Below are 13,463 nucleotides of genomic sequence, written 5' to 3'. Positions count from 1 at the left end.
TATATATATATATATATCCAAATTGTTGTCCTATGTCATAAAGATAGAAGATACAAGATTTTTTTACCCGAAGACCTTTTTATAACCTGATACTTTACAGATTTAATAGTGACCACAACTGACATTGTGAACATTGCAGTGTTTGCAAATTGTAGTGCATGAAATAGGAAACCTATTTTGTTTTCCCCGTAAATATGATATAAAGGCTCCAGAAGTACAAAAGTTATAACCCTTTAAGCACTGTCATAAACAAGCCTGCATCCTTTAGGTAGAATATACACAGAATTATTGAATGCTATAGATTATTTATTTTATAGCAAAATTTTGATATAATATAAAGAATGATCTTACACTCAAGGTGGGTTTTTTATTGCTTTAGTGTTCTATCAAATTTTCAGGATTTTCATCTTCAAATGGGGAGAGTAGGAAGAAGGATTCAGATGTTACATTTTCCCCCTTAGACCTTCATTTTTAGTATTATAGTATGTGAAGTATAAACCACAGTTTTGAGTAAACATGCATAGATGAAATTGCATTTTTGCACAATAAAAGATAAATTGTTTTTTTTAAATAGCCATAGGTATGCAGCCTTGTTTAGTTATTTCTAGGCTGAAGCTCCTGATAACATTCTACATAGCAACCATTAATAGTATAATAACCGAAGTTCACATAGCATTAAAATGAATTACCATATGAATAAAACAGTGACAAATTCTAATTCATTAGAAAAGGCCAGTTTTTCCCTTTAGAAAAACACTGATCACAAATTTATTAAAGTATGTTGATTAAATCTCAGAATTATTCTAAATTATATTCCAACTTGAATGGTGTTATTTGAAGAGAAACAATAAGAATAGGTCACAAAGATAAGCATAAAATCAGGTGGCTAAGTAGTTCATTATGCAGAACAGTATGAAAATTATGGCTATTAAATTCAGTTACATTCCTTTGGTGGGATTCAGTTAGTATGCTTTTCTTATTGTCACAGAGATGGTACCATTACTAATACTGTAGGAGTATGTATTCCCTAAAGATATATTGGATTATCATGGCTGTACACTTAGTAAGCTATCAGCCGTCCCTTATCTTCCAGTGCCACTGTGCTTCAAATTATTTAATAGGTAGGAATGTAAATATCCCCCTTTATAAAACATAGATCATCAAGTTGATTATTTAAACCCCTGCAAAATAAAATAAAAAGGTTAAGACACAAAAAGTCAAACCACAAAGTCTGTGCTCTGAAATATTTTCTCAGCCAAATTATTGTAGAGTTTAACATCTTAAATTGGGATTCAAATAAATTTATTAATAAAATTGTATAATAATAAATTTGGTTAAATTGTTCAGTAATTTTAGTATGTGTAGACTCAGATACCATGGGAAGACTTAACGTATGTAAGCTGTTGTCTGGGTTTTTTTGTTTGTTTGTTTGTTGTCTACACAAAAAGCATCCACAGTAATATAGCCAGACTGACATACTAAGAGGTAAATTATAGAACTAACTACCTTGTTTATATTTTTATCTAGTCAATTTTATGCATATAGTAAAGGTAGTCTGATTTAATATCCATTTGAAATTATGATGCACTGAATGAGAGGGATTCAAGATGGATCCTTATAATTGTGGCTATTGCTGCATTCCTGCACGGTTGCCATTTGTGATCTCAATTACTGGCTTCTAACATGCAAAGTCAATGGGAAGCCAGCAGCAGACAGCAAATGGCAATCACATAACTCTGGCACAACACAGTTGTGTGGTGTTCACCTAACAGTGGCAACTGGAATTTTTGGAACTCCTGTCAGATGGTCATGTAATGCCACATCTTATGATTGGGTTGCTTAGTGATGAAGTTCCCAGTCCCAGTTACCGCTGATAACGAAGAATACCACCTGTACAGTGGTACCTCGGTACTCGAACGCTTTGGTTCTCGTACATTTCGGATACCGAACAAAATTTTTGGCAAAAATTTGCTTCGGTATCTAAACAAAAATTCGGATACCGAACAGCCACAGAAAATTTAGTTTATTATCCGAAATGAGGGGAGGGGGGGAGAAGGAATGGGAGTCGGAATCCGACACGCCCATCCTGGCTGCCCACTAAACAGCCTCCCAGTCATGCTCCAAGCTGTAGGAAGGGGGGTGCGGCTGCAATACCGGCAGTTTTGGGGGGCCTCCTTTCCTCACTGGTTCGTCTTGTTCCCTTTAAGCAGCTACACCAACTTTCTCCTTTCCAACGGCGGCAGAGGCTTTCCTTCGAGCAGCAGCACCGCCGGGAACGTCAGCGGCTTCCCTTTCTCATGTCACGTTCCCGGCGTTGCTGCTGCTTGAAGGAAAGCCGCCTCTGTCGGTGGGAAGGGAAAGTTGGTGTAGCTGCCTACAACTACAAGATGAACCACTAAGGAAAGAAGCCCCCCCCCCCGCCCGAAACTGCCGGTATTGCAGCTGCCCCCACCCTTCCTACAGCTTGGAGCGGAAGGGTGTAGTAAGGGTGGGGGCGGCTGCAATGCCGGCAGTTTCGGGGGGGGGGGCTCCTTTCCTCAGTGGTTCGTCTTGTTCCCTTTAAGCAGCTACACCAACTTTCTCCTTCCCGGCGGCGGCTTTCCTTCGAGCAGCAGCAGCGCCGGGAACGTCAGCGGCTTCCCTTTCTCATGTCACGTTCCCGGCGCTGCTGCTGCTCTAAGGAAAGCCGCTGCCGCCATCGCCAACGCCGGGAAGGAGAAAGTTGGTGTAACTGCTTAAAGGGAAGAAGACGAACCACTGAGGAAAGGAGCCACCCCCCCCCCCCGAAACTGCCGGTATTGCAGCTGCCCCCACCCTTACTACAGCTTGGAGTGCTTAGACCTCAGATCTTTATCCCATAGGAAATAAAGGAAATAGGGGCTAGAAACCAATTAAACCCATTTCCATTATTTCCTATGGGATAAATTAATTCGGTACTCGACCAAATCGGTTCTCGACCACACTTCTGGAACGAATTGTGGTCGAGAACCGAGGTACCACTGTATTTGAAAACTAAGTAAGAAAATTCTAAAATACAGTAATACCTCGTCTTACAAACGCCTTGTCATACAATCTTTTCGAGATACAAACCTGAGGTTTAAGATTTTTTTGCCTCTTCTTACAAACTATTTTTACCTTACAAACCCATCGCTGCCGATGGGATGCCAGCAAAGCACACGTTGCCAGCAAAGCACCCATTTTTGTGCTGCTGGGATTCCCCTGAGGCTCCCCTCCATGGGAAACCCCACCTCCAGACTTCCGTGTTTTTGTGAGGCTGCAGGGGAATCCCAGCAGCGCAAAAACGGGCACTTCAGCTGGCAAAAGGAGTGAATTTTGGGCTTGCACACATTAATCGCTGTTCCATTGATTCCTATGGGAAACATTGTTTCATCTTGCAAACTTTTCACCTTAAGAACCTCGTCCGGGAACCAATTAAGTTTGTAAGACAAGGTATCACTGTATTCTAAAATTCCTGATACAAATCTTCTGAAAAGAATCTCTAAAATATTACTTAAATAAACAAACAGATAAATGTGTTCTGCCAAAGTATTTTAATTGAAAATTTGTCATATTTATATTGTTTTCTAAATACATTAACTTAACCCCTACTCTTTTATCTAAGAACAATTTTTTAAAAATACATAAAAGTACATATAAATGTATATTCATTCAGTGCATTCTCCTGAATTAAAAATACTTTTTATAACAGCATAAGACAAGAATACTACGGTATACATCTAACATTAAACATTCAAATCATTGATATGAAGTCCATAACACAAAGAATTCATAATATTGGTTCCAGTGAAAGTTTCTATTCCCAAATAATGACATTGAAAATTAAAGCCAATCTTTTTTACTTTCAATCATTCCCACATAAATTTAGGCATTAACTAGAACCGATAGCTTGTTTAAAGTTTACATACATGAGATGCTTTACTTTGTAGCAAACAATATTTACGGCGGGCTACATATTTGATACTAAGTTTTATGTAGTAGCTCTTATAATTATCAGTTTTCAAAAAAACAACTTTATTAATTTTTTCAGGAGATAAATCTCCCCCTAAACTTGAACCATCAGATGCATTACCTCTTCCTTCAAACTCGGAGACTAATTCAGAGCCACCAACCCTCAAACCAGTAGAACTCAATCCAGAGCAGAATAAATTTTACAAAAGAGTAAAATTTGACAATGAATTGTGTAGCACTTCCATTCAGAAAGAAATAAACGGACACACTCCAGAACACTTACTTGACAGTAATCTCAGTGAGTCGACTGTTTCTGCTGTAGCTGAGTCATCAACTGATGTAAACAGACGTACATCAATTCTCTTCTGCAAATCGAAAAGTGTAAGCCCCCCAAAGTCTACAAAGAACACTGAAACCCAGCCAACTTCTCCACAGCTAGGGACCAAAACCTTTTTGTCTGTAGTCCTTCCAAGGTTGGAGACACTACTGCAGCCCAGGAAAAGATCAAGGAGTGCATGTGGAGATTCTGAGGTGGATGATGAGTCCCCTGTAAAGCGTCTGGATGCAGGTAAACATTTGCTTTACCTACTTTTCGAAGTTAACCTAGATAACTGTTAAATATATTAAAATCATTTATATAAAATCAACAGTGCAAATACGGAATGCGATTTATTTGGTGTATCTTTATTGCATTAATTTTCTTCTATGAATGTCTAGCTCTACTTTTTGGTACAATACGTTTTTGGTCTGTTCAGTTCTGGAGACCTCACCTACAAAAAGATATCAACAAAATTGAACGGGTCCAAAGACGGGCTACAAGAATGGTAGAAGGTCTTAAGCATAAAACGTATCAGGAAAGACTTAATGAACTCAATCTGTATAGTCTGGAGGACAGAAGGAAAAGGGGGGACATGATCGAAACATTTAAATATATTAAAGGGTTAAATAAGGTCCAGGAGGGAAGTGTTTTTAATAGGAAAGTGAACACAAGAACAAGGGGACACAATCTGAAGTTAGTTGGGGGAAAGATCAAAAGCAACATGAGAAAATATTATTTTACTGAAAGAGTAGTAGATCCTTGGAACAAACTTCCAGCAGACGTGGTAGATAAATCCACAGTAACTGAATTTAAACATGCCTGGGATAAACACATATCCATCCTAAGATAAAATACAGAAAATAGTATAAGGGCAGACTAGATGTACCAGGAGGTCTTTTTCTGCCGTCAGACTTCTACGTTTCTATGTTTCTATGGTCTGCTCTTGAAATCTCTGCTTCCTGACTTTGTATAATTCCTTTTGTTTCTAATGAACAGAAATTACTTTATTTAAAATTCAACTGCAGAATATATCCATGTCCAAGTAAAAATTTAACAATTATTTCTTTTTGGGGGGAGGTGAATTCCATGACATTGCATTGGAAAATGTATGTGTATGTATCTATGTACGTCTGTAAAAAGGTATAGACAATGTTTCTAAGTGCTTTTTTTTGCAGGACTTGTATTAAATAGATTTTGTATTTTCTGTGAGTATGTTTTATGCAGTGCTTCTAATGAAACCTAAAAAATAAATGTCCTCGGTATTGATAGTGCTAATCTGAAATCTCTACAAGCGAGTGGGTAGCAGACATTTTAATTATGATGTTTAATTTTAGCATAGATAATTATTTAAGCCTATACTGTTCATAGCTCTGATGTGATAGAAATTTGTGTTAAAATGAAGAATTTTATCTCATATTAGTCAGAATGCTTGGTTAGAAATGTATATAATGGGACATGTGCTGTTTTTCTAGATATTGTTAATCAACAAATCTGCAGATCTATTTGACTTTTTATTCCTGAAAACAAATTACTTATATCATGAAAATCAATTATTTTCGTATGCAGAGTCTACCAATCAATATAAAATGAATGCAAGAAGTCCATGTTTTAATAAGTAGCATGAAATAATTGATTATTGTTTTTATTTCTGGATGTAAACTTATAGAAGTTCCTGTTTAGAAACTATGAATTCTATGTTTGCATTTGGATCTGTGAACCAAAATAATAATAACAGGCTGAGTTGAGTGTTGCTTTTATACTATATGCATTTTGAATGTACCGTCCAAATCTGTGGCCCTTATTTAAAGTTTTGCTTTGAATATTTGTTTGAAAATGATCAAGCATAGGTTGTACATGCATGATAGCATTGCAATTATTTAAAATGAAATTTTATATATTTTCAGAATTTATAACAAATTTTATAACACAATTTCAGAGTAAGCTACAAGTCAGAATAACAAATTTTTGAAACACAGCATGTAACATTACAAAAATAATGTCAATCTTAGGAAGTATTATTTGAAACCAAATTCAGGTAAAAGCTCTTGAAATAAAAAGTGTTTCAGTTGTTCTCCAAAAGTTAACAAAATGTGTAGAAGAGATTTTTTTTTTTTTTAAAGAATAATACCCATCAAATCTAAATGACTCTAGATTTATTTATTTTTTTATGGTAGAAACCATACAGAGTTCCCTTAAATTATTTCACTGTCTTTCACAGAAGAGAAATAGAAAACAAAACATGTAAGATCTATTGTGAATTTATTATGCTGAATTGAATTCAATACTGTAAAGGTAAATGATACACGTTTATTAGAACTCCTGTTAAAATATTTCTACTTTAGGAATGAATCACTTTGTGCAGCTATGGGGAGAAAAGAGCTGTTTTTTCCACCTTACTCTATAACCGAGATACTAGAGACTATGTTACACTAGGGGTGTCAAATTCGTGTGTCTGATCTACATGCCACAGGTTTGACACGTACCACACAAAAGGCTGTATTTTTCATCTTCTGTTTTGGGATTTTTGTTTTATTTTATTTTATTTTATTTTATTAATGTATTACACTCGTTAAAAGACCTAATGCAATTGATGGTTGGTGCTAGAAGTATTCCTGGCTTGTGTTGTGAGATTTGGGGTGTGTCTGCAATTTGGGAGTCTGGCTATCCATATATTGAATGTCTTTCAAGTGCCATAGAGGTTAAAAACATATGATAACTTCATAGCACATGAGCATAATCTTGACCTAATATTTTGAAAAGGCTGCTCAGGTAAGTTTTTAAAATATTTGAGCCTCTTATATATAATTTTCATATTTCATGTAACTGCTTATTTAAATTGCTTTACTATACTGCTCAAAAAAATAAAGGGAACACTCAAATAACACATCATAGATCTGAATGAATGAAATATTCTCATTGAATATTTTATTTGCACAACTATTCAATTTGCATAACAGCATGTGAAATTGACTGTCTATCAGTGTTGCTTCCTAAGTGGACAGTTTGATTTACTTTTTTTGAGCAGTGTATTTTAGAAAGGCAAAAAATAATCACAACTTTCACTGACTTCCTGAAAATACAAAAGCAGAATTGTACTTGGTGAGCAATGCTTTTAAATTTGATGTTTCATACCTGCATGACTGGAACCATCAAATAATTGTTCTATTCTGTTTATGATAGTCACAGGCCACACTTCACAAAAAGGACTGATTATCGTTCTCTGAAATAACATAATGCTATGATGTATATTAAGTGAATGTTATTGCTTCGATTATGGAACAATATGGTTTTTAATCCATTTTTTACCTGCTTTCTATACAAGTTCTCAAGCATGATCAGAGCAGCATACTGGATTTAAATCAGTATATGAATCATGCTTTGATTCCATTAAATCAATGACATTTAAGACTCAATTAAGGCAATTCTAAATCTACTCTAATGTATTGTTTCGTCATGTAAAGATTTGGTTACTAGTAAGCAACTTTGTTGTTTGGTACTATGGTTTTGTGACAATTACGAGAAATGTTCCACTTAAATGCAGCAAAAATATTTTTTCTAAGTGTTCTTTTTTATTATTAGTTATTTATTTTTTATAAAAGTGTCTTATTTACACAAACCAACATTAAACAAACATTAAAAACAGTGGACACTGTGATCATCCTGTTTGATCATTTATTGTATAATATTTACCTAACAATAAATACCGTTGCTCAATATACATTGCTTTTTTTAATCTTACATATGTATCTCTCATCATTGTTTATTTATATCCAAACCTCCTTTCAATTTCCTCTTTTTCAATTATTACATCGTCTTTTCTTTCTATTCCATGATAAAATTTATCTTATGTTGCATAGTATTCCATCTCCCCCCTTGTCCTTCATTTCCAATGATAGCCTATCCATTTCTGCACACGTCAATATTTTCTCTATTTCTTCTTTTAATTGAGTTTTTCATTTTTCCAAAATTGCGCATATATCAGCCTTGCCGCAGTTGTTATGTGTAGAGTAAGTATATCTGTCCTTTTTCATATTTTTCTTGAATAGTTCCCAATAGAAACAGTTCTGGTTTCATTTCTATGTCCTTACCTATCATCCCTTCTAGCCAAATCTTAATCTGGTTCCAAAATTTCCTTGCTTTAATACACAGCCACCACATAAAGAGCCTTTCACCATTTTATAATTCCAACATTGTGCTGAAAGATTTTTATCCATTTTTGCTAGCTTTGGTGGTGGAATGTGCCACCTGCAGAACATTTTATATAGGTTTTCTTTATAGGCTGTAACTAAAGTCAATTTTCTATTCCTATCCTATAATTCTTGCCATTTATCCAAGTTAATGTTATACGCCAAATTCTGTGACCAAACAACCATTGTTTCTTTAACTTGTTCTTCTATCATTTTGTATTCTAATAAATATTGATAAACTTTCTTTATCATCTTATCCTCTGGTCCTAGCAAGATTTAGTCTATTACCATTATTTCTTTCTCAATACCCCATTCTTTCTTATCTTTTAGATATCATGGCTTAATCTGAAGTTATGTCCACCGTTCCAAATCAATCCCATCCATTAGTAGTTTTTTCCTAGTTTCTAACTGTTCTGTTATTGCTGTCATTACCAATATTTCTAGGCATAATTTATTTTGGAAATATAAATTTGTACTATAGTTGGGAGTAAAAGAAAGAGAATTTTATTTTTACTCAGAATTTCAGTTTTCTAATATATAAATCAGGTACTCCTCGTTCACAGATAATTCATTCAATGATCAAAAGTAAACTTACGCCTGTTCTCAAAAATCATTGCTCTTATAGCCCACCCGCCCACACTCATCCCATGATTGTAGTTCGGGCCCTATGGCCAGCACATATTTCATAACATTCATGTTGTTGCTAGGAAAGAAAAACCCAAAGCAGCTTTTCCTTGAGCCAGATAGCGCCAAAGTGCCTTGAGGCTATATTAGCTGTATCTGGCTGGATTGCAAAACTGGGTTGGTGATACAGAAAAAAACTTCTTTTCTTTATCTCAGTGCAAAAACAATTTACAAAGAAGCACCCCTTTGCTCCACTCTGGCTCAGGGAGTGGCTGCTATCTGTCTTTATTTCCTTCCCCTTTTTCATAGTGCAAAACCAGCACCATAAGCCCAGGAGCGTGGCATTTCGGTGTATGTGGTCTCAGAGAGGACCTGCTTTACTTTTTTTTTCTTTCCCCCCGGTGAAGCCGCTCCATGTGGCCCAACATCAGACTGGACATGTCTTGTCTACAGGATCAAGAAGACAGTGGCAAAAGTCAGCTGGGGTGGGGCGCAGGATGGCAAAGGATCAAAAAGGCACATAGGAGGAGAGATTGATGGGGTGAGTTGCAGCTTCCCTGTGTTCACAAGCGCATCAGCAGTTGAGATCTAAACAGTATGATCCAGGGATAGATAATATAAACAAATTTATACAGTTGAGGGTTGGGGAATACTTCAATATAAAGCTTCCTATGATTGGATAAATACTGAATGAGTGGTTCATGTGTTTTCTGTGGGGGTGTTCCCTATATATTTCTGGACAAAGATGAAGTACATTTTTCTTCTAGACTTCCATTCTGCTTTGTGTTCAGGATCTTTGAAAACAGATTTGTGTTCAGTCTTACCAGTTTGCCTTTTTGTAAAATAAGAATGTTTGACTCAACACGCTTTATGGCAGACACTTTAATAAACAATGCTTTCTAATAATTTAACCCTCCAATTAACAAACTAACCCTCTAGAGCAATATGTACGCTTGTGCCTAACATCTCTTGCAGTGTTTTATTCAACATTTTTAAAAGGAAAGAGTTATTTCATACAACATAAGCATAGAAGCAACAGCAAAATCTTCTTATGCCCTTGAAGTTACCATATTTTTTGAAGTATAAGATGCACCCCCCCCCCCCAAAGAAGGTAGAAATGTTGGTGCATCTTATATACCAAATGTGTTTTATATGAATGTAAATATTGGCACCTTTTCTGGTGCTGGCAGGATAGTTTCATTTTTTTTCCATTCTCATTATACACAAGTTAGCTCAAGTTGTTTAGTAACCTGAATACATTTTTTTTAAAAAGAGTACAGGGGGACCCCTTAATTTAAGTCACCCCATAATTGTTAAGTGGTATGTAGAAATGGATAAAGATTAAATCCAGGACTTGTGATCTGCATTCCAGCAAAAGGATTTCAATGTTAATACCCAATGTACTTAATCTCATATGAAGAAAACAAATTTAGTATAATTATTCTCATTTTTTTAATCAAACAAGATTATTAAATAAATACTTATGATCGGTAATAACAGTGAGGATGAATAGGATAAGGATAGCTCTGGATTTCCAACGTCTATGCCAGTGATGGCAAACCTATGGCACAGGTGCCACAGGTGGCACGTGGAGCCATATCTGCTGACATGTAAGCCATTGCCCTAGCTCAGATCCAACATGCACGTGTGTGCTGGCCAACTGATTTTTGGCTTGAACAGAGACTCTGGGAGGCCGTTTTTAGCTTCCAGAGAGCCTCGGGGGGACGGGAAGACATTTTTACCCTTTCTTGGTTCCATGGAAGCCTTTGGAGCCTAGGGACGGTAAAACACGGACCTACTGGGCCCGCCAGAAGTTGGGAAACAGGCCATTTCTGGCCTCCAGAGGGCGGGGAAGCTGTTTTCGCCCCCCCCCAGGCATTATGGGGGTGGGCACTTGTGCATGCGCAATAGTGTGTACACACAGGCTTTCGGCACCCGAGGGAAAAAAAGTTCGCCATCACTGGTCTATGAATTTTTTTTTAATATATAAAAAAGTTCTACATCTTTCTGTTCCAACTGTTGGAACTCATTATTATTAAACATAGTGCTAGTAAATGATGTGCCTAATATAGAAAATGTCATCTTTCTTTTGTTAAAAAATTACAAATAATGATAAAGGTGCACAAAGGACATCTTCCCTTCTCTTTGAACAATTGATCATATCAGCTATAGCAGTGATGGTGAACCTATGGCATGGGTGCCACAGGTGGCACGCGGAGCCATATCTGCCGGCACGAAAGCCATTGCCCTAGCTCAACTCCAGCACGCATGTGCGCACCAGCCAGCTGATTTTCGGCTCACCCGGAGGCTCTGGGAGGGCATTTTTGGCTTCAGGAGGGGTACCAAGGAGTGGGGTGGGGGAGGAGGGCGTTTTTCTCCTCCCCAGGTTCCAGGGAGCCTAGGGAGGTTGAATATACAGGCTTTCCAGGCTTACCAGAAGTTGGGAACTAGGCTATTTCTGGCCTCCAAAGGGCCTTGGGGGGGGGGGGGATTATCGCCTTCTCCAGGCATTGAATTATGGGTGTGGGCACTCGTGCAGGCACAATAGTGTGTGCGCACATGATTTCGGCACCCGAGGGAAAAAAGGTTCGCCATCACTGAGCTATAGTATTTCCCCCCCAAAAAAATACCCTGTCTAAAAAGCATGCATTATCAAAGTACATTCCTATATATTTAAACTGCTTTATAAATTCAATTTCCGATATGGTATTAAACTGCTTAATAGATTCAATTATCTATTATTTACATTCTTAGGAAGTTTTTTTAAATCAACATTCATTCTATGATTTATCTGCTTTCCTTCAACATTTTTAAATACTATATGTTTTAAATAGAAATTTAGAGGTAAACAAATAATTTTAGCTAAATTCAAGACAAATGTATTTTACCTTGATTTTGAATGAATTAGTAGCTTCTAGTAATCTTAAATGTATTACCGTACACCATATATGCTCAGGATAGGTTTCCATCACTAACCTTTTTCTCTACTATTGTGGCATAAGGCAAATTACTAATATTGACTATTACATATAGAAAAAAGTGCACAAGTATCATTTGCATTTTGTTTTGAAAAAAGAAATCTGCCCTTGTCCAAAATCAGCATATGATTTTTATTAAAATCTCCTGGTGCCAATTTCTATAACAAGCAGCAGATTCAAAAGAGACTGTTTCAGTCCATTGTATCTGTTTTTACTATTTTTGTATTCTTTTAATAGCTTTATCTTACCCATAGAACTCTTCTCTGTAGATAGGTTAAACATATAATAAAGAAGTAGTAAAATACTTTGATAATTTGCATAGTTTTTGCTAATCTTGCTCTGAAAACTGCTGGGAGGAGGGCTTATTTATATCAAGCTCTTTTCCTTTCAGTGAGACTAAATGGCTTTTTCACTGTCTTCCAGGTTCTCATATTAACTAATATGCTGACTATTTATCTATTTGGATCCTAATTATTTTCTATTATCCTGAACACGGACTGGAATTCAATGTAATGATCATTTTGGAACACAGAAAGACAATTACATTTCAAGTAATTATTTTGGATCATGTTGGAGACATCAGCCACATCCTTATAACAAAATCAGTATCTTGAACACTATTGGAGGAACTCTTTGATATATATGAACCTATGCTCTTCATTCAGTATATTTTCCCATCTCCGTAAGTTATAAAATTGTATGTTGCAATCTATGTGACATAAATTGGCTGCAGGTTTACCAATCCCCAGAATTCGTATCTTAGATATTTTACTTGTGGGTTGATTGGTTAAGAATGTTCCTTTCCATTATCATTCCTCTGCAAACTAATTCAGTCTTCCATCTGCCCCAGGTTTAGACTTCACCAATAATTTAACAATTTTCCACTTTATTCATTGCATAATATATGACTGTCCACGCAGCATGTAATAAAGACACTAATTTTTTTAAAGAAAATAAAGCATGGTTTTATGCATACACATTTTTGCACAAATTCTTAAGTTGTAAAAAATTGTTGAAATTACTTACGTTTTATAACTTAGCTAATGTCTACGTAAGCTAACTTAATAGCGTGTGCTTCAGTTACACAGGAAACAAGTGCTATTTAAAGTAGATGGGCATAATGTTCCTAAATTCAGTATCTTCTATTGGACTTCACAAATGTGAATGATTTTACCTTTATGTTTCGTATATTATTTATGCTTGCTTGTGTGGTTGTACTTGCATTTTTAAAAAAATTATTTTGCTTTTTTCATTTGTTTCAAGAGAGGGTTCAGTAGTGAACCTATCTTTGGTAATTACAAGTTGATTTAGTTATCTACATTTCAAAGGCTTTGTTAGCATTAACACTTTTTCTTCATTATTCTCATCTTTAATACAATTCAGTTA

At 36.0% G+C, this 13,463-nt stretch overlaps 1 protein-coding gene across 6 annotated transcripts in view; it reads left to right on the top strand.

Annotated features, from left to right (window-relative positions):
* The window catches only part of BRD1 (bromodomain containing 1), a 56,427-nt gene that overhangs the window by 29,574 nt on the left and 13,390 nt on the right, over positions 1-13,463 (top strand). For 2 of the 6 annotated variants that reach the window (XM_070755365.1, XM_070755367.1), the window contains exon 8: positions 4,433-4,537. In XM_070755365.1, coding sequence (XP_070611466.1) covers positions 4,433-4,537 — 105 coding nt within the window. Of the gene's footprint in view, positions 1-4,048; positions 4,538-9,506; positions 9,641-12,500; positions 12,760-13,463 lie in introns of those variants that run through there. The other 4 variants (XM_070755363.1, XM_070755364.1, XM_070755366.1 and 1 more) reach the window with 3 other exon arrangements.

This window comes from Erythrolamprus reginae, chromosome 6 (genome assembly GCF_031021105.1).
Source record: "Erythrolamprus reginae isolate rEryReg1 chromosome 6, rEryReg1.hap1, whole genome shotgun sequence".
NCBI classification, from domain to species: Eukaryota; Metazoa; Chordata; class Lepidosauria; order Squamata; family Dipsadidae; genus Erythrolamprus; species Erythrolamprus reginae.
The sequence above is the reverse complement of the archived record's forward strand: the minus strand, read 5'-3'. Positions and strand labels throughout refer to the sequence as shown.